The sequence below is a fragment of the Melampsora larici-populina genome, assembly GCF_000204055.1.
Source record: "Melampsora larici-populina 98AG31 unplaced genomic scaffold MELLAscaffold_8, whole genome shotgun sequence".
In the NCBI taxonomy this organism is placed as follows: domain Eukaryota; kingdom Fungi; phylum Basidiomycota; class Pucciniomycetes; order Pucciniales; family Melampsoraceae; genus Melampsora; species Melampsora laricis-populina.
The window spans coordinates 283204-310711 of NW_006768772.1; the positions used below are offsets into that span (position 1 = coordinate 283204).

General features: G+C 43.8%; 7 protein-coding genes across 7 annotated transcripts; 5 read left to right on the top strand and 2 right to left on the bottom strand.

The window, feature by feature from the left end:
* Window positions 1–1978: 1978 nt before the first annotated feature.
* MELLADRAFT_104022 (uncharacterized protein) lies at window positions 1979–2360 on the top strand (the record flags this gene model as incomplete). Its single annotated transcript, XM_007407034.1, has 2 exons — window positions 1979–1988; window positions 2017–2360. The coding sequence occupies 2 exons, from the start codon at window positions 1979–1981 to the stop codon at window positions 2358–2360; spliced, it is 354 nt and encodes a 117-aa protein (XP_007407096.1).
* Window positions 2361–5948: 3588 nt separating this feature from the next.
* Window positions 5949–6894, bottom strand: MELLADRAFT_104023 (uncharacterized protein; the record flags this gene model as incomplete). The annotated part of the gene is made up of 2 exons (XM_007407304.1): window positions 5949–6721; window positions 6801–6894. 2 exons carry the CDS (start codon window positions 6892–6894, stop codon window positions 5949–5951), a joined length of 867 nt encoding a protein of 288 aa, XP_007407366.1.
* Window positions 6895–11062: 4168 nt separating this feature from the next.
* Window positions 11063–12289, top strand: MELLADRAFT_95813 (uncharacterized protein; the record flags this gene model as incomplete). The annotated part of the gene is made up of 4 exons (XM_007407035.1): window positions 11063–11134; window positions 11241–11264; window positions 11365–11430; window positions 11504–12289. 4 exons carry the CDS (start codon window positions 11063–11065, stop codon window positions 12287–12289), a joined length of 948 nt encoding a protein of 315 aa, XP_007407097.1.
* A 2469-nt stretch (window positions 12290–14758) lies between these two features.
* Window positions 14759–16851, top strand: MELLADRAFT_61025 (uncharacterized protein; the record flags this gene model as incomplete). Its single annotated transcript, XM_007407036.1, has 3 exons — window positions 14759–15503; window positions 16085–16755; window positions 16819–16851. 3 exons carry the CDS (start codon window positions 14759–14761, stop codon window positions 16849–16851), a joined length of 1449 nt encoding a protein of 482 aa, XP_007407098.1.
* A 142-nt stretch (window positions 16852–16993) lies between these two features.
* On the bottom strand, window positions 16994–18206 carry MELLADRAFT_61026 (uncharacterized protein; the record flags this gene model as incomplete). Its single annotated transcript, XM_007407303.1, has 3 exons — window positions 16994–17434; window positions 17496–18109; window positions 18191–18206. 3 exons carry the CDS (start codon window positions 18204–18206, stop codon window positions 16994–16996), a joined length of 1071 nt encoding a protein of 356 aa, XP_007407365.1.
* A 1066-nt stretch (window positions 18207–19272) lies between these two features.
* On the top strand, window positions 19273–24574 carry MELLADRAFT_95815 (uncharacterized protein; the record flags this gene model as incomplete). The annotated part of the gene is made up of 8 exons (XM_007407037.1): window positions 19273–19291; window positions 19338–19469; window positions 19695–20511; window positions 20797–21689; window positions 21768–22523; window positions 22592–22993; window positions 23061–24052; window positions 24128–24574. The coding sequence occupies 8 exons, from the start codon at window positions 19273–19275 to the stop codon at window positions 24572–24574; spliced, it is 4458 nt and encodes a 1485-aa protein (XP_007407099.1).
* A 1260-nt stretch (window positions 24575–25834) lies between these two features.
* Window positions 25835–27079, top strand: MELLADRAFT_61028 (uncharacterized protein; the record flags this gene model as incomplete). Its single annotated transcript, XM_007407038.1, has 4 exons — window positions 25835–25907; window positions 25983–26705; window positions 26779–26859; window positions 27057–27079. The coding sequence occupies 4 exons, from the start codon at window positions 25835–25837 to the stop codon at window positions 27077–27079; spliced, it is 900 nt and encodes a 299-aa protein (XP_007407100.1).
* Window positions 27080–27508: the final 429 nt, after the last annotated feature.

Sequence of the window (27508 nt, forward strand, 5' to 3'; positions counted from 1 at the left end):
ATGATCCCTTAGAAACCACTCGGCCATTGTTGCCTACCAGTTTGGTGAAAGGTTCATTGTCACATCAAAAGAAGATTGTGAAGAGCGAATTCAAAAGAAATTTTCAACAGACTGCAAAAGATGTTCAAGCAGACACTATTGTTAGCGTTATGAATGGATTCAACACAATGCTCCTGGCGAGTACTGGCTTTGGGAAGTCGAGAATTGCGCTTTCCTACTTGCTTCTGTTTCCACTTGAAAAACTCCCGGTCATGATTGTCATAAATCCTCTGGATGCTTTAGGCAATAATCAAGTCAGTGCTGTTTGACAGTTCCTTCAATCTAAAGCTGATCAATATCACTGATTGATATGTAACTATTTTGTTGATGGAGTTAGGTACTAGAGCTCCTGCCAGGGATAACTGGAATCAACCTCACCAAGGTTTCAGCAACTGATGAAGATGTATGGAAGAAGCTAAAGAGTCACTTCTATCAAGTGATATTCTTGGTATATATTTTTCAAACTTCTTCATTTTATCATCATCAATCAGCTTTCTAATCAACTGAATGTTGCAATTCTAAATAGAGTCCTGAAATGTTCTTGAATAGTAAGAAATTCCAGAACTTGTATTATAGTCCAGATTTTCAAAAACACCTAGTTTTGAAGGTGGTTGATGAAGCTCATGTCATCTATTCTTGGGGTCTTGTTGCTAGCAGACATACAAAAGGTCTACAAAGTCACAATCAACTTGCAGATGTATGCAAATTTAGAGCTTCTTACGGAGATCTTGGTCAAACCCTTGCAGCTACTGATAAAGTACCAGTGCTTCTGCTTTCAGCGACTTGTCAACCAATTTGCATTGAAAGCATCTGGAATAGCCTTCACTTGACGCCGCACAACCGTGTTCTCATCCGAGGCGAGCTAGTTTGGCCGGAAATACGATTCATTCGCATGTATCTCACTCGACCATTGAGCACAGCCAAAGATCTAGCTCAGCTGATTCCACACCAGTCTGTAGTCAAAGATGAAAACCTTCCATCAACTATAATATACTCTGGCCAGCAAGACTCGACTCTTGTTGTATCCCAGCAAGTTCATATTGCTCGAGGAAACCCAAACGGTGCAAACAATGGAAATAGCTTATGTTGTCGTAATTATCATGCGGCTACGGGTCCCAAGGATAAGCTCACTCGAGCTGATGAGTATGGCAAAGGCAAATTTTGTGTCATTTCTGCAACAACAGCGCTTGGTTTGGGCCAAGACTGGCACGAGGTACAATCTGTTATCATCATGGGTGCAATGGATCCAAATGTTATGAGTCAGATGGCAGGAAGAGGTGGGAGGGGTGGGAAAGATAGTGTAGCAATAATGCTAGTCGAACCTCACCGATCAATTGGGCAGAACTCTATGGAGGATTTTGACACAAATGCCGTCATGAATGACGACGACCGGATGCACGCCTTTCGAGGCACTTCGGTCTGTCTACGTGTTGCGTTGAACGCTGATACATTGTAAGTCTTTGTTTAACTGATTATAATTATAATTACATTTCCCAATTGATGGTTTGATTAACATCTTAGATACGGTCATTTTCCTCTGACGGTTGATGATGCAATCTATATCAAAGAGAGGGATCAACAAGCTGCCGCTGGGATGAAGCCTTGCCAATGCTCAGTATGTGATCCTGCTGGCGCAATCCAGCTCATTGAGGCTCTTAGAACACTGATCGCATCGGATTCCAGGAGATGTTGAATTGACCTACAATCCCAATGAAACTGCCTGAAGAAAGCTTCCTGAATCCTCTTCCGATGTTGCCGCCACTGCCAAAGTCCTTTGCAGGAAGACCAATCCCTTGCACCGACAATGACGAAATCTACTGCTCAACTACAATGATAGAACTAGCTGCAGATCTAACAGAAGCCTTCATAGACTCTTTCACAAATACTATCCGGACGGATCCGATCTAGATCCGATCCAGCTTTTCAACTACAAAGAACTATGGATAGTGGTAAAGAATTATGAAACTGTTCTATTAGGGCAACATCTCCGAGGAATTTTGGTTAGTGAGCCTTTACCAGGAACTTTTGAATTGATCATCAAAACTATTGAGCTATGGAACACATCAAAAAGTTATCTGGCTCATATTGAGAAAAAAGAAAAAGAGAAAGCAAAAGATTTGGCAGCTTGGGAAGAAGGGACTCGGATTTGGCTTGCATATGAAGAGAAGATGAGAATTAAAGACACTTTGGCTGAAGAAAAGAAAAAAAAGGCTGCATTACGAGTTCAAAAGCGTTTGGAAACTGAGGCTCGTAGACTTCGGGAAGAACAAGAGGAGAGGACTAAATTACAGCTTCGATTACACGGAGAAGCTTCATTGTAACCCTTGCTGTAAAAGTAAGTCTTCCGCATTTCTCTTCTAGCTTTCTAGCATTTATAGCTTAGTTCTGACACATTTAACACTCATGATTTCTCTATATTTTCATCAATAGTGAAGCCTGATAAGGACCCCCAGCCAAAGCAACAGGGTGTGTGTTCCCAATCTTCTTTCCTAATGATGGACTTGAACTTTGCAATACCATCAGCATGTATATCATTCAATGGGGCCAAAACCGAGGTGTTGCGTTTGGTTAGAATGAGTTTGTGGTCGGCAAGGTGATCGCAAACCATGTGCATGAACCTAGTAAGGGATTCTGGGCTTATTGGATGTTTATTGTTCTGGTATACGTGTTCTAGACCTGATCTAAGACAAAGTTGACAAATCAAGTGTTGTAACTACACAATTTGAAATTGTCAGTTTTTCACCTATTTTTGTAACTTCCAAGGCCAATTCAGAGTTCTCTTACCAATGGCACATTGAGTGACAATCTGTCAATCAATTTGTCAAGATCAGTTCCTCACCCCTGGTAGAATTTGAAGGGATTTCAGTTAGACAGTCTGTTCATTGTAAGATCTTGAAATCAGTATGAAAATCTCACCAAGCAATTATAAAAGTATTTGATCCAGAAATTCTGGATCTCAAGGTAGAAGTCTTTAGTAACCCAGTGACCCTCTCGACCAGCAGAAGGAATTAGTAAACAGTGCTTTATAACTCTTGCAAATTTTTTGGGTAAATATTTTTCTAAAACAAGTATGTATTGAGGAAGATGAATAGCATAAGAAGTCAATCTCTTGATACCTTGCGCCATAATAGCCCATCTTTTCCACATTGACATAACACGTCCAATATCACCAGCGCGTATAGCATAATCAGCTTCAACAATTGTCGCAAAGTCACGTAATCTCAAGCGTAGGTTGTAGAGGGCGTTGTCCTCAGCCTTCTCAGCTTCTTGTATAGAATCACCAGTGAAATATTTATCATAAACTTCATCAATCAAACATTGAGCAACACCTGGATTTCTAGGATCAAATCCACTACCCTTAGAAGTGTTGAACTCCCTATGATTACAAATACATGGATCAGATTAAAGCCATACATTTTAAACAATGATTAGAGCAAACAGCAGAAAGGACAAACTTCTGTAAAAAAGCTAGTGTTGCAGAATGAATCTTGTGCACTGCTGTCATCAAAGTTCCAAAGTCTTTATTATCAAAAAGCTTGTCAGCTTTGATTCCTAAGCTTGCAGCCATACGATGAACTCCAGGATCTTGGGAATCTTTTGGATTTCCAAGATAAACATCAGCAATTGCACTTGTCAAGTTCCACATAGTATGTGATCCGGCTAAACAACGCATAAGAATTTGTAGACTTTCTTCAGGATGTCCAGCTGGATATTGCTTTTTAGCCGCAGAGTCAAAGTTTTGAAGAGTACCTAGATTGCCTTCTACCTGTTGAACATGTGAAGCAAAATCTTCTGGCTTCAATCCAAGCTGTTTGATCAGCTGTTCAAGGACTTGTCCAACACTATTCGCCGAGTTTTCTGAAGCTGTCATTAGTTTGAGCATATAAATTTCGGGCTTGTACATCTGGATAGGATCAACGGATGGTGGTACTGATTCAAGATGAGTTTTGCAATAATTATAAGCGGGTGAATTTTTATCTAACATCAGTTCAAGCAATGCATTAACTAATTGAGAATTTCTGGCTAATCTGTGATGTGATTCTTCGGCATTTGTTGGTAATAGATCATGTAAATTGACAGGCGTAGACTTGCTACGTTCCATTGCATCGTAAAATGTGTCAAGACTAACATCTTCAGGTGTGATATCCTCGGTTGAATGCTCAGGTACTAGATGTAAATATCCCCAAGTGCCGTGTAAAGTCTTCATGGTCGAGTCTACATTACCATCATGGACTGATGATTGTATATCTATATTATCTATACATAATAATGGTCTGATTTTGTATGATCTAGCAGCAACTGATTTAATTTTTTTTGTGGTTTGTTCTTTCAGGGTATCCATGGCTTCATTCACTGCCTGTTTAGATAGTGATAAGCCTAGGAAGTGTAAGAAGTTGTTCATCTTCTCTGTAACACCGCACGCGAAAAATGTCAATGAATTTTGAAGTTGCATTGCTGAATGTCTCCTATTACAAGCAAAACCAATCATTGAGCATACTATGGCCGGTAGCTGCGTACAATGTTTTAGTTGAATGTGTGATATCAGTTCATGATCTTTCAAAATCCGACTTGAGTTGTCTTTAAAACAACTAACCTTGTTCAATCTATGTTCCTCGATTCTAGGTAGCGCGTTGGGAGATCTTCTTAGGAATTGATCACCATCATTATTGCCCTCAAGGTCTTCAACTTCTTTGTGTTCTCTTTTCTCTTTTTTTTCCATCCTAGCCGCACTTCGACTATCACACATCTCGGTTGCATACTCCAGCTTGGATTTGATTAAGCTATGCAAGAAATCCATGCTTGATTCAATCACACTCATACGTTCTTTCTTGGCGTTGTCATCAAAAAATTTGTGTGTCACATTCTTTGAGTGATAATACATGCCATCGGGAGGTTTGCCACTTGGAGGATCTTGGTGATTGACAATTTCTTTCGCCTTTGAATAATATGAAGACAAGGATTGATCAGACAATAAGCTTCTTAACTTTGATGCTGAGTTTGTTACATAATATTTCCTATCTTACCTCTTCCAAAATAAACTCTTTGGACCATCGGGTGAGCCCATTCTCTTTATCATCCTTGTCAAGCCCTCCTATTGTTGTCATCAGAAGCTTTGTCGACTGCCAGCCTTCGCTAGTCCCCCACTTCCCGTGCCGTTCCTTGATCACCTCGTCGTCAATGGTGAGAAAGTTCTGGATGAATTTTTTTGGACTCATATCCATTTCATTGATAAGCTTGCAGATCTTGATCAATCGCTCATTCATAGGTGGAAGAAGTGGAAGTTTGGGTGTGTTTTTGTTTTTTTTGCCATTTTCAACGATCTGAAGTACAATCAAACAAAGACTAAGTGGATATAAAGATAGAGAGCCGCACTCTCTACTGACTTTACATTCAGACCCACATCTTTATCCGATCGCATCCAGAGTTCTCATTGAGAACTCAATTTTTTATTCTCTCACTGATTGTTGCTGATTGAAATTTGAGATTACATACAAGTCTTCCTGTAATTTCTCGCAGCGAGTCAATTTTTGAAGACAATGTTTTTGTCTCAATGAAAACTTCTTTCCTGATTTTTTTTCGAGGATTCTGAAGAGAGTTATCTCTTCAGAAGAAGCAGGAGAATCTTTGGTATGACTATGGGACTGGGGCATGAGAGGTGGGTGAGTGTAGAGGAAAATCAATTTCTCCTCTACTAAATCTCAAAACCTTCCGTGCCAAAATCACAACATAACATGTAAGTCCCTTGTACCTCGGAAACAACTTGTTGTTAATAAATCCGAGGTACGATTGGACTTTGATAAGTTTGTGGGTCAGATGAGGTCAGATGGGTACCTCACTATGTTGGTGTAGATCAAGTCTAGAAGAACAATATACAATGCTGACACAATACTTCCTTAGAATATGAGACTTTAATTACCAGTGCATATTTTCTTGAATAATTCAGTGACTAGCAAAGTTGACTCTTTGATACCAAAGCAATTATCTGGAGTCTCCCATAGAGATACATGACTTATCAGCTCTTCTGCTCTGATCAAATCTTTTTTGTTCTGTCTTTTGTAAACAAGTGTCATTTTGGCATGGGGCCAATTTGTGAGACCATGTACCTTTTGATGAGTAGGTGTCAGGTCATCAAATCTTGTGATTTCAAACCAAAGTTGGAACTGATCCTTCCCCTCTACTTCAACCAATATTGTAAAGATCTCTTCAATCTGTCCACAAGCCAATTTTGTCTTTTTCTTTGACTCCTTTGCTTGATAAATCACTGTGCTATTTGAGACACCTTTGCATTTGATGTTATATTTGACATTATCAAGATCCACAGAGTCAAGTTGATTGACCCATCGAGAGAGAGGTATGATGCTTGATTTTTTTTTCTTCATTTTATGTATGTCTGTTGCTATCACAAATATCTGTTTGGACATCTCATTCATCCTGTTGAGAAGGCGGACCCGAGATTCATAGTCTATTCCTTCATTCTTCTGGGGGTTGTATGTGTACTGTGAACTTGTATCTTCTCTTGTTCCTAGACTTTCAGTCACACCACCCCTGGAACTTTTGGGTAATGCAAATTTCAGAATTTGATCGGATGCCTTCTGTGGAAGGTGTTCACACAATGTTGGGAGGATGGTGCACATGTTCTGGGTGGTGTTCCACTTTTTAATTCTTGTAAACTCCTGGGACTCTGTGAAAGACCAGTTCAAATTGAAATTAAAATTCTGTGTTAGTATACAGGTAGGTCAAGATCAATTCTAAACACACACCTGGGTGATTATTTGTTGTTATCTTTTCCAAAGCTCCATTGAGTCTTTCACTGGGTACATCAGTCATTGTAACATCTTTTGAGGTCAATGGCATTTTTGGTTGATGATAGTTGAGGAAGTGGAATGAGGTCAAGAGAAACGGTCAAACTGGTAAGTAAACAGGCTTGTTTCGATTACATCAGCCAATCCTCGTCATTTTGATCATCAGCTGCGCTGCACCGGTCTCCATGAGATGCCGCGTCATTGACCCGTACCGTAATTGCTGGGTCAGATTATCCATCCACAGTCGAGTTCTGATCCAACCGCTATTCCAGACTATGTATGACTCATGAGTGACAGTGTGATTACTTTGAAGTTGATGATTGATGAGGCGTTCAACTTCAAACCTTACTTCGAACCACATATCTCAATCGAAAAAAGAAACTTATCACGATACCATTTGGATCGCTTGCCAACATGGCAATTGTACATTTGTATCAAATCATTTGATGCGATTGAAATGATTCACTCGCATGTCATCCAAGCAATTGAAGGGATTCACTCGGATGTCATCAAAGCAATTGGAACCTTTCATTGCTCGAATTCGATGCGATTTGAACGATTTAATTGCTTGAGGTTTGTGTCGGTCAGTCACCTGAGCGATGTTAAGTCGCATATGTGATTCAATCACTGAGCTTGCCATGTGATTTAAAGTTGCCGAGCAACTTCATTGCTTTCACTCATGCGATATAACATCACAAGATGTGTTTCATTGCTGGATCATCAAGCTATATAAATTCGCGTTTTTATTCTTGCGCCTTGGAAAAATGCAATATATCATTGCCGGTTTCAAAGCGTTTTGTACAGGCATACGTGTATGCGAGGCAAAAATGTTGGCGGTGAAGGAGCATGCAGATCCAGACCTTGTACTACCCAAATTGCAAGAATTCACTGCAAAACCTTGTGTTGTGAAGCAAACAGGTCTCAAAGCACTTACAATCAAACACCTCCAGGTTTCTATACAATGCTATGCCCCTAATGTCTTCATTCACTCTGTGGGAATGACCCATCCTGTCTGATTTGATCTATACATCAAGTTTGTCATGAAAGACCCAGTCAAACCAATCAACCCTTCTTGGAAAAACAATCAGTCAAAATCCAGGAGTTAGAAAATGGATGGAAAATGAGTATGGCTTTATCAAGGTCATAGAACAAACCAATATCCTGAGCAGGATTGATACAGGTAACCTTTTGGGGTACGGGGAAATGTGATGAATGAGCATCCCTGGGATTTCCCACCAGAAGTCTAATACTGGATGGCTATCCCCAGCATGCAGGATGCTGGCTATGTTAGGCCTTACATATATTATGGAAATGACAAAAATGCTCAGTCTACAAGTTCATGTTAAAGGTTCAAGAATGACTGAGTTGCGCAATCTATCTTTTGTGAAACACACATGTAATGTTATCACCATAGAGCTTAAGCACCCTGGGGCTGTGACCCGGCCCCGGCCCCGGCCACGCCCAGCCAATTCTCCGCAATCAGATTTAAGGCCTCACAGTCTGTGCCCTGGCACACTCAAGCTTAGTAAGATAAGCCCTGTAGGCATGCTGGCGGGCCTGCATACCTGGGTTTGTGTTTTTTCTTTCACAATAAAAAAATTGAACTTTTTTGATCAAAGTGGGTGCAGTATAGCTCATTTTGACAGCCAAGTAGACTGATAAATCTTCCACATTTTTACAACCTTTTTGCCCCTATACAGCATTCAAGATGTCCCTGGCATAAGCATTTTCCAGCTCTGTAGGGAAGGTTTAAGCACAGATCTGGGGTGGATAACACACAATGTGTTGTGGTGGCATTCAATTGTGGAGGGGTGCACACCAACTCCCCTTGGGGAAGGGAAAAATAATTTGCACAGATGTTGACAAGAGAAAATAACCTCCATAAGCTGATGGAATTGAATCACAAAATGCTCAGCTGGAAGAGTAGCATTCTATGTATGTGCCCCACATTTCAGATCTTCCCAGTTGGCCATGGTAATCCCAAGATGTGCAAATCCAGAAGAGTTATATTTGATACTCACACACAAGGACCAAGTTTGTGTGGTTTGGTATACTCAATCAACAGACAAGCCTCTATGAGACGTTCTTTGTGTCACCAGCCCCACACATCTAGAATCTTTATTCTATACTTTGTATCTGCTATGCAGGGTAAGAATTGCAGTGCCTGCAGGGCTAGATATTGTGACGTAATTTTTGCAATGCTCTACATGTCACTTGTGGGTATGGTGATGTACAGATTTTGTGTCTTTTCTCACTATATATGTTTCAAAGTATTAATGTGCAGTTAGTAATACAAAACCATGTGACAGCAGAGTTTCCCCAAGTGAAATTTTGTTGGAATATCTGTTCAAAGAATAGTGAAAGAGCCTCAGAGTGGATTGAGGGAAATTCCCCTTGAAATTCCAAATACCTTGAGCAGGAAGGAAGTGAGAGCTCACATGGTGAGTACAGAGTCAATAAATTCCGGATGATACATTACAAAGATGACTTTCAAAAGAGACAAACAAGATAAGAGTAATTACAAAAATCAATATGTTTCTTCAGTAACAGTATTTCTAGCGGCTTAGTGAGATGAGAGCAATACTCTTCTTGTCAAGAAGATAGTGTACTTCCCCTGGTTCAAAAACTATCCAAGCACAGTGAGCAATAACCTCATCAATGTGTGTTAAAAAGGTTTACTAGATGTTTCAAGCCGTAGGTGTGCTTCCAGGTCAGGCTCACCAAGCCAAGTGAATGGATTTGGCATTGCTTGAGGAACAGGTGCATAGTATCGGACCAGGAGCCAGGTGTCACTGACAGGAACTTGGCCATCTGCTGGAGAGCGTTGATGGGTGAATATTTGAATGATCTTTCCAAACAGAGTAGCTCCATTTGATTGAGAAATGACATGAATCACACTGTTATTAGCATTCTTGTTGTAAGTCTGGTAATGCACACCACTGTGTTTGATTCCGTTCTTAAACTCTGCTTGAGAAGAGACTGGTGAGTACTTCTTTCTTTCCTCTGTGGACATCTTGCACCACTCGCTGGAAGACCTCCAAACTTTATCATTAGCATGGATTGCATTCAAGCAAGAAATCAATTGATCCATAGTTTCATCATCAAGTGCTTCAGAGGCAAATCTATTAATTGATTTGAGAGAAGAGTCTAGTGGCTCAAATATCCTTTGTAGCACAGTGTTTGCTAGAAATGCGCCGGACGCCCGGTGAGCTCCTTTTGCAGCAAGTGTCCGTCATCTGTACAGTGAATCTTCGTGATATTTAATAACTGAGCCCACTCAACGTTGCTCAGGATAAGCCACATTGACTCGAGCATGAGTCCTCCTCATGCTGGAGCTGAACCTCCCTAAATTTTTTGAGTCTTTTAGATGACCTCACCATAATTGCCACAACCCAACCGTCTTCTAATTCTTTTCGTCCCGGTCTCAGCATCCGATTTTGATGCTGAGACCGGACTGCTGTCAAAGTCTGGCGCCGCGGCTTGCGTTTCTTAAGTATTTTGGTGACTGTGGTGGTGCTACTAAGTATTACGAATAAAGCAAATACTCTACATACCTTTTTATAGAGAGCGATGCGTACATACATATTACAGCCCTACACCTAAAAAGTGGAGGGCTGCTTTTATGTAGGCCCAATGGTAATGTGATACGTGTAATAGGTAGGTCAACTCAGAGAATTTGAAAGTAGTCCTCCTGTTCCTCTCTTGGATGTACTGCTCATTAGAGTAAGTATAGTATTTGTCTCTGTCTTTCCTAGTATGTACCTGCACCTCCGCTTGTATCCTTGATCGGCTCTTTCCTCAACATAGGCTCCCACACAAGGCACTTTCGTAGGCTCTATACGCTGTTTTCTTCGCAGGAGTTTGAATGAACCGCTGTATACATATACCCACAACTTACTCACATACGTACGTGATAAAGAGGCTTTCTCCTGCTTTCTCTCCCTTCGTTCCCTTTTGTCCGTCTACTTATACCTGCCTTTTCTGCAAGCTTGCCATGAGATTCTTTCTCCCGGCCACTTTCGCCTCCCTTCATCAACACCGAGGTCGAAATTCATTCAAGTTTCGACCCTTGCCCTCTCCTACCCCCGTTCATCGAAACAATAGTTTGGTGGACGGCATTTCATGAAGCTTCTTCAACCGCGATTCCCGTTCATCAAAAATCTTTTGTCTTTTGACATTTCTTGATCAAACTTTGTCAACCGTAACTCTGGCCCCCGTTCATGGTTTACAATCGGCTCTGCTTTGGCCATGCCTCTAATGCTTTCTTCGGCTTCAGCTACCATCCGCGGATTGTAAGTGATTCTTATTTAAACTACATCAACCCGCCTCTTTCTCCTTCATTCAGGCTGTACTACAAATCACACTGACACAACCCCTCAACTCAATTCCTTCATCCAGCGCGCGAAGTCACTTCTTGCTACGGTGTGCACATCCTCTGTTTCAGAAATCTCATCTTTCTCAATCAGAGTGTGTCAATTCTAATCTGTAATTTAGTCAATCCCGTCCATCTTAGTATCACTAGCTCTACTCCGAGTCAACCCCTCAACTTAATTCCTTCATCCAGTGCGCGAAGTTACTTCTTGCTACGGTGTGTAAATTTTCTGTTTCAAGATCTTATCTTTCTCAATTCGAGTGTCTGTCAATTCTAATCTGTAATTCAGTTCATCCCGTCCATCTTAATATTACCAGCTCTGATCCAAGTCATGACCATCAAGATCTATGGCAACCTAACTATGTCAGGAAACTCTTCCATCACCACTACTCGATGTAGCCAAAGTCGCCCATCAAGAGCTCAAACTGTCGCTCGAGCAAGAAGGAGCACCTCTCCTCCGCATATCCAACCGGTGGTAGAAGATGTAGCAATTGAAGATCTAGCTCCCGAGAATGTGCCCATTTTAGATCACGCTGTCGGAAATCACGCCGTAGAAAATCACGCTATTGATCATCACGCCATAGAAAATCACGCCATTGAACAGCACGCCGTAGAAAATCACGCTATTGAACATCACGCCGTAGAAAATCACGCTAATGAACATCACGCCGTAGAACCTGTTGCGGTAGATGCTCTACGTCAACGACGCGGGCAGTTGGCACTGTTAGGTCAAGGACCAAGAAGAAATGCTCCCCTTCCCCGGCGTCGTTCGTCAAGAATCGCTCGTCGGGCCAATCTCAGCAACGCGCTGTTGCACCCGCGAAGACGACGTCCACTTCCGTCCGCCCATGAAGATCATGACTTCTGGGCCAAGATCTGGACCTTACCCACCAATCTTCTCCGGTATCTCTCACCTGGATGGCACCCACTTTGGACCACTCGAGGTCTTTTTCGCCAAATCATCTGGCACTTCAAGCCAAACCAACGCATCCCGTGTAGAACGCTCAAAGTAGATTTGATAGAACTCTTTGAAGTTCATGTGGCCCAACAGTATGGCGCTTACTATGGAATCTAGGAGGTTTGTACTTTCTTCATGTTCTTTGTTTATAACTTGCTGACAATTTCTGGTCTTTCTAGATCAAAACGTACTATTCAGTTGTTCTGTATAGTTTTCATTTCATTTCTCCATTTCTCTCTATTTCTGTACATAGGCTATAAACAAATGGTCTTTCTCCCTCTCCCCCTCATACTATGCATGTATATAGTTTTCAATTGATTTTCTTGACATAGGTTTTCTCTTCTTACTTCCTGTTTTATGCGTGTATATATTTGGGCTCAAACAATCAGGGTTTTTTTACACAAGTTTGCTCTATGGATATCAAAACAAGGCTATCTTCCTTGCTTTTCAATAAAATCCAGAATTAATTTTGCTTGTGTATGTTATTTGAGAGTCACGTGAGACTCCCTAAAATTCTTCCCCGATCTTCCGGCGAGAACAATTCAGACAGTATCGAGGCAATTTGAGTACCGTTACGTAGTCTCGCTGCCATCCATTGCACTCAACCAAACTGATCTACTTCAAACCTTTAAGATGAAGACACCCCATATATGCTGCTGTGAAGAGCTTGGATGCGGTGCGGAAATTTTTCAGCTTGATGGTGTTGTTCGCAAAGGCAAAGCTAGAAATCAGCAAAACGGTGCCTTCCACGAGGCCAAACTGCGAAGGCTTCGGTTGACACGAGCAACTGAGAACCAATCGACTAATCATCAGGTCTCTACATCCGCCGGATCGTCTACCCACAGGACAGCAAATAACGGGGCAAGTGAAACACTGATTTCATCATCTTTCCATTTCCAGTTAATTGATGATTCCTTGACCCCAATAGCGCCAAAGATCTCTGAGTACTGGGGACTTGGTGACGATCAACGCCCAGCGCTTCTCCAGGTCTCGCAATCAGGAATTGTTCTTAGCTTCAAACCTGCCTGGACTGCAAAGACGACGAAGCAGCTCACAAACCATCCGAGGACCAAATGAAAGTGGTCTGATTATCTCCACGGCGGCCTACCAGATGCCGGAGGGCTATCTTCAGCGACCAGCATGTCTCATTGGTATGCTGCAAGTCGCCAATGGATCTCTTCTACAAGGGGTCAAACAACGAACGAGCCGAACTTCTCTCCACATGAATAAGTTAAAAATCGAACAAACAGCCAAAGACACCAATTATACTGGTCGTGGTTACTGGGAGGACCTACCCTTGTCTCTGCCGACGTTGTACACGATGCTGAATCTTGATGTCAAGCTTGACTCACAGATCGTGTGTCCGGAATGCTTCGCTCTGCACGGCGCACCTTTCGAAAAGATCAATGATACTTACAAGATGAAGTGCGATGCTTTACGATTTTTACGTCAGCCTGATCAACTAAGGGGTGCGCCAACTGTACGTCATTTATGCGGAGGGACTCTTTATTCAGGTGCAGATCTCAAGCCAAGTCTCCAATTTCATTATCACTCCATTAAGACTTGGTTGGCCAGGATGTTGTGTATTCCCGGTTTTGAAGGCTCTCTGGACGCGCCGCTTCAGCACGAGTATGATGGTTTAAACATGCGCAATATATGGGATGGCAAGATGTGGAGGTCATTTATGCACTGCGGAAATCGGTTCACTTCAAAAAGTGGTCATCTTGTCTTTGGTCTATTTGTTGATTGGTTTAATCCCCATGGCCGAGGCGCTCGAAAAGCGAAATCACACGGCATAATTCTTCTCATATGCTTTAATTTACCGCCAGATGTACGATACAAGCAAGAGAATCTGCTTCTTTTTGGTGTTATTCCTGGACCCCACGAACCGGCTGTCGATCAAATGAACGAACTCTTGAAGCCGCTAGTGGCCGAATTCCAAGACCTTTGGAAAGGGGTCTTTTTCACATCAACTTCGGATTATCCAAAAGGCCGTATTGTACATGCAGCAATATGGCCCTTGATAGCAGACATCCCGGCAATGCAAAAGGTCGCTGGATTTGCTTCCCATTCTGCGACATACTTCTGCGCACACTGTGGACTTACTTTAAGGTACCGCCACTTTATAGACCCAAATGAATGGCCAAAAAGGACTGACCATCAAATACACGCAGAAGAGTGGAGAGATGCGCCCACTCTTCAGACACAAGAGAAAATTTTTGACACTTACGGACTCCGATACACCGTTTTATCAGAACTTCCTTATTGGTGACCCGCTGATTTTGTCACCATCGATATAATGCACTGTTTAATTCTTGGTGCCCTGAAGGACCACACCTCTAGCTTTCTAGGACTTGGTGAAGCCGGCAAGCAGCTCAAAGCGAAACTTGACAAGGAGGCTTGTTTAGATATACGTAATCGGCCTATGACACGAGCTTATACCTCCAACAACGTCAATGTACGCATCGATGTTTAGATATATGCATTTTGTGAATGATGAAAAATTGACCAATTTTTTTATCGCCGTCTTAGTCTGACACTTCACACGCAGCTACCTCTGAACCCGCCAGTTCAGAGCTCGATCGAATGGATGTGGATGATTCCAGCGACCAAAACGAGAGTGTCGCTATGGACTGGTCAAGAGTCATCGATATTGACAATTCTCAAAGTTCAAAATCACGTCGATCTAGCTCAAACATGGAGAGAACAAGCCAGGTATGGCCATTGCCTTCGGGTTCCGAGCAAGGAAGCCTGCACGATGGAGTGGCACCGAGTGTTAGTAGTTCAGGTGCTTGTGAAATTTTTGCTCGTGGACAACAGATACCTTCTTCTTCTCCAAGTCTTGCATTTCAGCAACCACTGCCTGCAGACATATCCAATAAACGTGGCAGAGCTCGTACACGCAGTCAAAGCACGAATGATAAATGGCCCAAAATTGGCGCGTCCATGGGCAACCTTGACTCGAATTTGGAGTCACACGGTGAACAATCCTTGGTTCCAGACGGTTCTATGTTCTCTGAGGAACTCGATTACCATCCAATGTTGCGCAGCGATGTTCAAGGTCCATCTTCTGCAGAGCCCAGCTCACGGCGCTTGGAATTACGGCGCTCCAATCGAATTCAGTCACAAAGTGGTCAAAGTCGATTGGCCTCAAATGTTGCCCCAATACCGGTGAAGTTACAACAAAAACCAAGTGAAAGCCGGAAGCAAAGCAATACCAACACGACGATTCGCACTTTGGCCGCAAGCTCGAAGAAGGCTAAAGTTAAAAAAACAGCCTCATCATCTGCGCCACAACCGCAAACTCCAAAAGAAACTGCAGCTGAGCCAGGTACCTCCAATCCATCACTTACAATGGATGATCTCATCAATATCCGACATGCTATCTTGAATGCAAAAACACCAAGCTGGATGACTCGCCCTCCTATCAAGATTGGAATTCCGAAGTCGGGGACCCCCAGTGCAATGGAATGGCTTTCCTTTTACACCGTTTATATCGTCCTTGCCGTCATCCCCAAGCTATTCTTTTCAAATGGTCCAAACCACCAAGCTCTATGTGAGAGTTTGATCTACATAGTAGAGATTACAAATTGTGCCCTCTCTCAAAATTTCAGCAAACAAGACAAAGAAGATCTCGAAAAATTGGTATTCAGCTATCGCAAAAATCTTGCTAGCTCTTGGACAGGCGTCAGTGTCAAGCCAAACTTACACTTTTTGCAGCATATACCTAATATCACTGAGCTCTTTGGGCCTCCTTTGTATACTGGAGCCATGGTCAGTGAGCGTGTGATTGGCATGTTGGTGAAAATCTCAAAAAACCATCACGCAGGTGCGAACTTTGTTATATACCTGAGGAGGACAAGATATTGATGATGATGTGGTTGATCACTTATAAAATATTGACGATTTTAGCTGACATCGACAAAACGATGACGCAGGCCTTCACTAGAAGAGGACTTTTCAAGGCTGTTTTGAAAGGTTGCCCTACCTACCTACGACGAGTTGATGAAAAGATCAGAGGAGAGGTAATAAAAGCCCTGACGGCGACTCCAACCACAAAATGGTCTGCGGAGACCAACCTCGACCGTGATGCATATGAAAGCTGGCTTAGCTATCTGAATACACGGCTAAACCAGCGTTATGGAACGTTCTCTGATGGCTGTAGCTTTTCAATGGGCAGTCCCTCTCTGCCGACAAAAGTCGAAATCACAAAATTACTCAAGGTATTCGGGAAGAATTACACCTCATACCAGCATGTTAAAGGTCGGGGTAATAGTGCAATCGAATACTGGATTCAAGGCGAGCATCATTATGGCTACATTCAATATGCATTTCGGACCAAGCTAGTCCCCACGATTTTTTTGGTAGTCAACCAGTTCACCAAACTCAACACGAGGGATTCAATCCATGATTGCTTCGTGTCTCACCCCCGCCTACAGGCTGCTAGGGTATACTCAAAAATAGAGCGCTCGGTGATTGTTGACCTTCACGATCTTATGGGTCACATAATTGTGCTGTCCCATCCTCCAGGTCACCTCGGCATTGCCCAGGAGACCCTGGGTATTGTAGGCCTTCGGAACGTGGTAAGTGTTTCAAACATCAGTCTTTGGTTTTCTGTGGTTAATCTGCTGACCACTATTTGACAGAGCTCAATCACTACAGACACAAGTTTAGAATGATGAAAATGCATCAAAAGTACAAAATAATATGTAACATGAGATTGAGCGTCAATGATTTTTCGTATGTAAACAGACAGCTATCATATGAATAAGGGGTTGAGCTAAATGTATGCTGTACGCTCATGAATACTATGATGTGACATTAGACAATTGAGCGAATTTTTGAAATCAGCAAAGGAAGAGCCGGGCTGGCCGCCTTTTGAGTCAAGAGCTGTTTATGACTCTCTCCAAACGCTTCCTTCCAAACTGGACAGTAACAATTGGATGGAAGATTACGGGGAACTTTACCACGAGATGAGGTTTTAATTGGTGAACCTCTCCTCATGTCAAGCCGGCGAGGCCCCCACCTTGCCCCGTGCAAAGCCTTCTGCTGGTTGAAGGAAAGAGAATCTAGTAGATGCAGAAGCTCAGAGTATTCCTGACTTCTCCAAACCATGCCTACAGCGCGGGGTTTCCCAGGTCCGTCGTCCTCGGTATCCGAGCAACAGCTAGCACTGGGGAGGAAGCTTAAGGCGGTGGAAAGAAGGTCCCTATCCTCGAGTTCGCAAAACTCCTCTAAAGCATCTTGGCGATAGCAAAAAATCTGAGAATACATTTCAGCAACTGTGGAAAAACGGGGAGCTGGGGAGGGAGAGAGGACGTACTGTAGCTCGCCTCTGATTTTTCATTTTCCTGCTGCGATATTTTCCTTCTTTGCTCACTCTCCCTCGAAACCATCTTTCCATTGCAGCTTGACATATCGCATCGGTGGAATATGTAGAATCAACGGAATATCGAGAGAATGCACCTTGCGACATCGCCCATCGCCAGTGCTTCACCAAGAACGCCAGCATCATCTTGTTCCAAGGAAAGGTCACCGGTGACTCCCAAGCCAGGGTGGCACGTGGAATACCGAATCGAGTTAGATCTTGAAGAAATATTCTCCGGTATGTGATCCAAGAGGCGTCTTGCCGAGGTAAGAGATTGATTGTTTGATGGGACGGACTGGGCGGCTCGAGATGCAAACCAAAAACACTTGAATCGGCCGGAATGGTCCCAGAGTCTAAGTCGGGGAGCAAATGAATTTCAGATGGCTCTGGACTAGTAGGATAGACTGCACGCGTGCCAAATTTTCCCAACATGAATTTCATGTAGTCGGTGATGGCTTGATAAGATCCCGAGTTCCGCTGAGGTAACCAAAGAGCGAGTTCTCTATTTTGTGCTTTCAATGATCTGACTCCACCCCCTTCTTCAAAGTACATAGGTCGGTCAAGAATTGCTATTCCCATTCGCATAGAGAGTGCATCAACAGGAATGCGGACAAGTACAGATGTAGATAAAGAAATGAATAGCAACTCACCTTTGGAACCCACCATGATTGTTGAGAATGGAAACCAATCGAGGAGTAAAGAGGGAGTACAGATGATTCGGTCACGACAAGACCAAAAATGATATAACAACGTCTTTGCAAGATAAGTTGACGTATGATAGAAGTTCAGCAAGTTAAGACAGAGATATATAATAAATCAAGTAAAGATATATAATTTATTAAGTACGGTAGTTGTAGGATGGGGGAGTCAAATGAAATGGTTCGATGAGACAAAATAATATATAACGTCTTGGCCAGCAAGATCAGTTGGGGTACAATATCAGAAGTAGAGAAAGTTACAAGGCCTTCTCCAGGAAGATATATAATTTATCAAGTTGGGTAGCTGTTGGACAAAATTAAATCAAGTGGCCTTCTCCAGGAAGGCTGCGCACTGTTGGAAATATATACGTATAAAAAAAGCTTGACAAAATATTAAGACAACTTTGGGAGGAAAATCAATACGATTATAAGTACGTTCTTCTAAGATCAAGAGAAGTACCTGAAAGGTTAAAGTTGGGGGTTGACCTTTCCACATACCATGAAGGAAAATCGAAGGAGACGGGGGGAGGCACGTACGCAAAGCCTTTTGTGAGATCGAGAAATAAAGGAGAGAATTTTGTTTGGTGGCATGGTCGGTGTTTGATCCGCCTTGTATTCAAAAGGTTCAAAGGATACCTCAATCATGAAAAAGCAACCAAGTTTCGCGGGCAGCTGATCGCCCAGTTTGAGGTCCTTTTCAAGAAAGTTCTCTGCCTTCATCTTTGAGCATATGCCAAAGCTCTGCAAGGCTCTAGGTCCTTTTGTCACACATGTACAGATGTCAGATTCTGATTAAGAGCAAAGTATAGACTGTGATCTTATTTTCTTCATATCACATCAAATCCCAATCTTGTTTACCCTCACTCTTCCTTCATCTTCAACATTCTGTGTCTGGTACATAAGTTTGTTATCTCTCACACCAATTACACCTCTTCGTGCTCGATCAAAGCGCCTCACCTCTCACGCATTCATACTCCAATCAACAGACTCACTTCCCGCGCCTCTTGACCCTCTGATCGCCTCTCGAACCGACCATGTCCCAAATCTATCGAAGTAAGTCATCTCACGTCTCAATCTCTCAATGCTCAACTTTCTCAAGGAAGCCTCTTTTACAACTTGCAAACAGACACCCAACACAAACAGAGCTCTAAGCTTTTGGATTTGGAAGCTTCTCCAGACCCAGCTCCTTATACGCCACCTCTCTCAAGGCCAATTTCAAACTCCATCAATGGTCAGTCTCTTCTAAGAAACATCTTGTTTATAATCATTGAAGCTGATGGTCAATCACTTCCCAGGTCCACGCGCACCTCTTCCAATCGTATCTTCAACCAGTGACTCTCCTGCTGATGCAAACGGACAGCGTCTCAGTTCAGCTCCTCTTCATCTTTACTTTACTTATCTGGTGGTGTGTTACCTGGTCGTTGACTTAAACTGCAATTGAACTTTACATGTACAGGAGACGGTGATGAACGGAATGAGCTTTCGGAGCTCTTTGAAGACATCGAACAACTTGTTGCTCCGCCACATGTGCTTGTCAAGGAAAACCTTTTGCAGCCAGCGCCGCCACTTCACGCTATATACAACCCCTCGCTTGTCACGCCTGGAGCACCCTCTCACCCAAGCGCACGTCATCGAATTGCCAAGATGCCCTATCACTTATCAACCAATCATCACTCAGCAGTCATCTCCTTATTGAAACGTTCCAGATCACCTGATTCCCTTTTTGATAACATACATCTGGAGCCAATCGTCCCTCAAAAGCGTCCTAACTCATCGCATAACCACGACGAAGGAATCCGTAAGCGTTCTTGTCTACCATTGTCCTATACGAATACGCAACAACTGCTCTCAGGTCGGTTTCCAATCACACCGGAGGATTTGGCCGCCCCAACTGTCCCGCAAAAACGCTCTCACGTATCACAGTATGAAGAAATGTACCTTAAGCGAGCTTGTGCAGCGTCAGACTACCCCAGCGACCAACAGGCGCCAAAGCTTCGCCCTACAAAGTTGGCGGATCAGTCTGGTATGGGCTCGAGTTATACCTTCACATTTTGTTCGCCATGGCCACAGGGAATTCTTCAACCCCTGGAGGCCGACATGGGACTAAGCGGACAAATCGAACAACCATGCAACAGTTATCAGACTCTTAGTCCAACTAACAATACCGACTCAAAATTTCCCAATCCACCCTACGTTGACAATCAGAATCTCACTAGAAGTCCAAATCAACCCGGCTCACCGTCACAGGATGCCAGGTTCAATGAAGTTTCAGAGTATGCTAACGACATCTCCAATGCACCACTTCAGCAGTCTCACGAATTCGCAAGATTGGATACTCGATCTTCTCCTTCGAATCACCATTCTAGCCACAGCCCATTGCCGCAAGATGAGCAACTTTGACCTCATCATCTGCCCGACCATACTTACTTACCTGACTTACCTAATAACACAACCTCGACAGGTCCTCAGACTGACCCTAAGACTCGCAATCGCCCTCGCTCCGCACCACAGGATCTCATATCTCATCGAGCTCCTGAGAATGGTTGCAATGATACCAGTGCATCACATGCTCAATTCACAGAATCAATCGGGAGGAAATTGACCAATGAAAGAAATCAAAACCGACCCAGCTCAGCCCCACACCAATTCAATCCAGCTCCTGAATGTGCTCCCAGTTCTACCAGCGCCTCACGTGCACAATCTCAAGTTTACGCCAGCGAACCCTACCTAGACGCTCAGATCCTAAGTACAACTGACCGTTTCTCTAGCTCATCCTCACAGGATGGTCCATTTCATCCAAAATGTCGCAACATCCCCACTTCTACACAGCCCCAAGAAGACTCGACAAGGATATCCAATCCGCCCCAAGACTGCTTGTCAGGTTTTCCCCTACGACTGGACCAATTTCAATTTGATTTCGGCGAGAATCACAATACGAGATTTGTTGTGATTGAAGACCCACCCCCTATCTTTGACCAACGCCCTGACAATGCACCATCACACACCCAGCGCGACTTCTTTCAACAAGCTCAAACCCAGCCTACCGCTCTCACATCACTTCCAGACAGTCGACAATCATCTAGGACGTCTATCTGTTCCGCTAACAATCAGCAATATCATGAACGTAGTTCTAATCAAAGCGGCCGATTGTCAAGGATGTCGTACTGTTCAACACATGTTCAACAACCTAATCCTCAACCTGCACAAGTAGCCACAACCATTTATCAGCATCCCCTGCTAGCGATATCCTCTAGAAGTTCGCGTGTCAGTACGCATCAACATTCTTCTGATCAGATAGGAGTTATTAATCAGTTCAGTAATGAACTTCTTGAGGGGGATCAAAATCCGTCTCATGACCAATCTTCAACCTATACACAAGCAAGAGTAACGACTCCTGATCCCGAGAGATCAGTGCCACAGGTTTGCGCGATCAAATCACCTGGATATCCAAGTATGTCTCCCAATCCCTCGCGTATGTATCATCAAGAATCCACGAGGCCAAATGATGGCTCATCTCCTTTGCCTCAAGAACATCTCAAAAGTGCCTGCAGCACTATTCCTAATGGTATTGGCTCCGGTCTTTTTCGGCCCGATAGCTCTCAGACCAATACACGTCCAGCTTTTCATCCACAATATCATTTGGTGCCACAGCCACAGGAATTTCAAACACATCACGAGCCTGATTTGGTAACCCATGCTACCAAGCAACGCGGCATTTCCGTTCCACCTTATGAGGAACACACTAGATTATATAGGCCAAAATTACCCAATCCACCCTCAGCAAATCCTCAAATCTTTTATCCCAATCGTGCCTTTTTACAGGCTCCCACTCCTGTTTTCCACATGGCCAATCAGGTTAAATTCGACATTGGACGAGATCACATTCCTAGTTTTGGGGCACTGTTGGCTACTCCATCATTGGTCCAATCCTTTAATACACGTCCTGGTGAAAGAACATCGCAGACCCAGCGCGACATCTTTCAACAACCCTCACCCCAGCCCATCAATGTATCACTTTCTCGTCCATCGTTGAGGATGTCCATAAGTCCCGTGCAAAAGCAACCACCTCTTCAAAGGGGCCAATCCTCCTGGGTGTTATCTGCAGCAAATAATCCTCAAGCGGCTCCCTATCCACCTACTGATCTTCAAGCTAACTCTCGACCTACTGCGCCTCGAGCTGCCTCTCGGCCTGCTGCTCAAGCTGCGCAAGGCGACACATCTGCTTATCATCATTTACCAACAGCGTCGGCGTCCACATCTATGGAGATTGATAATGATACAAGTAGTAAGTTCTTCACTGTCTGAGCGAGAGAGTTGCTACTTTTACTGATGATGCAATTTTTTCTTTCTTAGCTTCCAGGGTGTTATCTGCTGCAAATAATCCTTGTGCGGCTCCTTATCCACCTCCTCATCCAGTTCCTCGACCTACTGATCTTCAAGCTAGCTCTCGTCCTGCTGATCAAGGCGTCCCTCGACGACTTGATCCTCACGTCGCCCGTCGACGAACTACTCCTCAAGCCGCTTCTGGACCTACTTCTAGACCAACTGCTCGTCCTACAGCTTCTCAAGCTGCCTCTCGGGCTGCTGCTCAAGCTGCACAATCTGGACCTACTTCTCGACCAACTGCTCGCCCTACAGCTCCTCGAGCTGCCTCTCGGCCTGCTGCTCAAGCTGCGCAACGCAAGGCGTCTGCTTATCACCATCGACCAACAGCGTCGACGTCTATATCTATGGAGATTGATACTGATACAAGTAGTAAGCTCTCCACTGTCTGAGCGAGAGAGTTACTGCTTGACTGATGATGCCAATTTCTCTTGCTTAGCGTCCAATTCCCAAGAGACGGAAGATCTACATGAGCTCGACGACGATGACAACGATTCCGGCGAGGACCATCAAGAAGACCTAGACCAAGAAGACCAGCACGGAGAAGACAAAGACAAAGACAACCAGCACAGAGAAGACAAAGACGAAGACGAACAAGACACAGAAGAATCTGACTTAGATGGTGTTTATGATCTTGTTGAAACTCGCAAGTATCAAAATCGTAAATCTGCACGCCGAGTTAAAAAGACGATCGCCAGACACAATGCAGCGCGTCTCGAGAAGCTTGCTAAACCTCCGGCAGAGTGCTCTCAATATGAGCGACTCGCTATTGCGATTCATCATTTTAACAACATGCTTCTTGGTATCGTTCGGAAAGGTAGAGGCCGTAAGGGCAACCGATTTCTTCCCTTGCCCCCCTCAGACAAAGAGTATTCTGTTTGGGACAAACGGAAAGTAGAACGTCGGCGCTTGATGGATAAAAGTTCTGAACAAGCTCGCTCTCGCTACCAGCGTAAATATCCATCCGCCCTTCCCGCACAGCTTGCAAGAGTTGGAGATCACGCAGCGGAGGAAGCTATCTCCACAATTCCTCCAGTCAAATTCACCTTGCTTGTGCCACTCAGAAATTCTGGCGTTCGTTATTCAACCACCATGGCCTCTACTTGTGAGGCGACATTGGCTCTCTCTGGCTTTACACGATTTACCTACGATTGGACTGATTCTTTCAAGTCAAAATGGAATGAGGCGGTTTCAGCGATTATTCTCCAAGAATGGGAGAAGTGCTACAGGCGAGGAGATGCCAATGATTACTACGTTGATGTTCATCAAGTGACCGCCAAAAACATTCGCGAGGTTCTTGAGAGGTGGTTCAATACCAAGGTCAGGGAATATGTAAACCAGTGCGGTCAAGAGGGTGGGAAGAAGAGAAAGCAACCACACGAGCAGGAGGTGCTAAAAGAGAAATCTCGCCGTAGGCAATCACAAAAGAAGGTCAGTGTTTTACATCGTCTCTTGATATTATTCCCACAGTAGGCTGATTCACTTTCAAATCCGGATCCTTGGTAGGTTTGTAAGCTTCGAAAAGACACTTTCAAAAGGTTTTTCCCGGAAAACCGGGCACTCGGCATCATCTTGTCAGAAAGATCAGTCCATTCTGAAGATGAAGTTGATGCTGATGGTCACTCATACCGGAAGCAGAAGCTTTGGAGGCATAGGGACCTTACCGAATTCCTCCATGAGTTGGACAAGCTGCACATCAAAGATCAGCAGAGTGAACAGGCTTCCACTTCCGCCCTCAAAGCTCTCGACCGTGGGCCTTACACGGATACAGACGATGCAGATTTCCTTGCACGCCCCCCCAAAGGATTTCCAAAATCTCTACTTAATCAGGAATTTATGAAGCACCATGTATCCAGAGTTGCGGTTTTGGACCTTGAACTCTCATCACAAGAGTATGATATAACTCCATTTGTTGAGCACGCCACATGGCTCCAGTTAACTGAAGGGTCTTGAAAAACTCTATACTTCATTCCTGAGGCTTTATAACTTTATATGTTGTATTTGCATACACCTTCCTTCATAAAACTCTTGTACATTTTGTCGTCTTTTTCATATTTTTCCTTGATGAAAGAAATATCTTTATCCTCTCTTTTGACTTCTAAGAGGCGTAAACAGTAGAATTCGATTTTGAACCTTTAAGTGGCATTTGAGATGTCTAATTTCCACTGCCCACATTCTCAAGTTGAAATTTCTCTGAAGAAATGAAACTTGATGTTTATTTTTTCTTTTACTGTGAATGAAGACACTGAATAAGATACAAATCCAAATAAAACTCTCTGTTGCCAACCATCCCCCCTTGCGCACAGTATGTACAGGCGGGTACCGGTATAAGACTACTAGCTCAAAAGTTGAAGAATGATTTAAACCATAAAAGATTCAAACGTACAAAGACAAAAGAAGTATTTCATTGTATGATTATTGGTATCTCACAATCTCGATTTTGACAACGCAATACGCCCATTGGCTCAAGAATCGAATCACTCTTGATTTTGATCTTAGGAAGAATTCATTTAGGTATGACGTAAGACCAAGATCAAAATTGAAAATTACTTTACCTTACACCAATTCACGTTTGGACGGCTGGAATTCTAACACACAATGCCCTTTCTTCATCTCTCTCTCTGCATGAAAACCGTATGTCCAGTTTCCTTGTTCCCCACGCACCACCCTGTTTGGTCAAACACTCACTGACACATTTTTCGATCATAGGGGAAGCTTCTTACTATTCTTTGTTCCTTACTCTATCGACGATCTCAACGCTAACCTTCAAGACTTGCTTGTCCACTCAAGGTGCCCCCGGAAGATCTCAGATGATATTAGCCGCGGTTTGTTATATAATCACTTCTGAATCACTTTTGTCTTTGTCGAATCGTCACCAGCTGCCACATTTCCTTTCAAACTCACATTTGTTTTAGGTGATCCGAGACCATTACGATCTTTACCGTTGAGCTTGATGAATGGTTCTTTCTTTGAACAGGTGCCGAATGGTCTAAGATTTGGTAAGCCGTGATGCCCTTCATCCATGATCCTGATGCCTCCCAAAGTATTTCATACTCTCGCGTTCCTGGGAGCCTTTTGAGAGTACTTATACTGACCTCTTTGACCTTACTTTCTTCTCAAATCCCAACCCACGCATCCTAACTTACGTTTTCATTTCCCAACACTTGTCTATTTCCTCATTTTCTTCTTAACTTGAACTTGCCTATCACTATCATGAAGCTCCTCCGAATTCAATCAACTGTTGCTTATTTCAAGAATTGTGCCACGAAGGCCAAAATTTGGCTCTGTACGTCGACTTTCACTCATGATGTTCCCTCTTTTCTGGTTTGCTGATCACCTGTCGAAATCTTATTCTTTACAGCCTTCACAACTAGGCGATTTCACCGCTCTCGTCAGTCTTTTGACCCATCATCTGCCACAACTGTATCACCTGCAGGCGTATCACTTTCGCCCCCTTCCACTCCTGTCTCGCCTGCTAGCTTCACCTCGCCTGTTAGCTCCACCCCGTCATCAACTCCAATCAGCCTCATGAGTATTGACAACTCACTGGTCACTCCCCCATTTGTACCCTATCACGAACTTTACACTGGCCTTGCCACTCCACTCTTGTTTTCACCAACCTCAAGTACTATTTTGGCTCCTGACTTGGCCTCGACGGCAAGTGATACCAGCCCCATGAGTATCGATCCCCCCTCCATCGGGACTCTTGAATTCTTCCAGTTTCATGCCCACTCGACCATCACAAATTCGCCCACATCCATCCGTCTTTTGCCCACGAGCATCACGACCAATGGAAGCTCTCAAATCACATCTCTTCCGACAACCCAAAGCAAGGCCGGAAGAAAAAACTGGATTGAGGTAGCCAGAGAGCTACATCGCCAATCTCCCACCCCCACCGCTTCATCGCACCCATGCCCAGCACTCGTGACTTCCACCCCTGACGACCTCGCTGTGACCCAGCTTGCTGCTCGAACCCCTCGGCCCTACGCCAACTACCAGCTTCCTAGTTTTGTAGCAAATCTGTCTCCACCACCTTATGAAGTCGCTAGGAAGCGTTGCTTGTCTATGGATGACGACCTTGTTGGTAAGCAGATATCAGGTAATGGCTTGCGCTACGTCCAATCACCCTTGTTGACTATATCTTTTTCTCTTTGTAGTACACCCTTGCAAACGCCGCAAGTCTACACCTTCCATGAAGAAATGGCGCCTCTCGCTCTCTATAGAGGATGAGCATACTGGTATGTTTATCTCTCAATGGCGATATCAAATGAGAAATAGTTTTTCTAATCTGCATCTATTTCTCCAATCATATGCTCCTTATAGACCAGCCTTACAAGCGCTTAAAGCTGGGCTTGCCAGCTCATTTTCTTCCCCCCCATGTCATTCCCCCCCTCCGTTTTCTAGACATCAGTATGGCTGGATGCTTAATGAAAAGGAAGGTCTTATTTTTTGGGGTAGCTTGCAAGAAAGTGAAAGCTCGGCAAGAGCTGTAGATGACTGTAACGAAGTGTAAACCACGCTGCCTTCATGCTCATCTGACGTTCAACATTTTTCTACTCAAATTTCCTATTCCAATAGCTTTGTTTTTTTCATTCTCCTCATTGCTTGTACATATTTCATGCTCTACAAATAAGATACACGTGTTTTTTTGGGATAGAGAAGGCCCAGTGAAAGGCTTCCCATACTTAGTACCACCCACTCAAGGCGAGGGAGAATGGATGAAGCTGGTGGTGAGCTACTCAGCCAACCTACTGAGTCCCGGTGTGCGCGGGCTGAGTCGAGCTGTACCCTCTTGTAAGCCTTAAGCAATCTACAAAGGTTGCGCGCACGTTGCTCGGCTCAATCGCATCTGCGCAGGGCAAGCGCGCTTTTGGGGAAAACACAAAA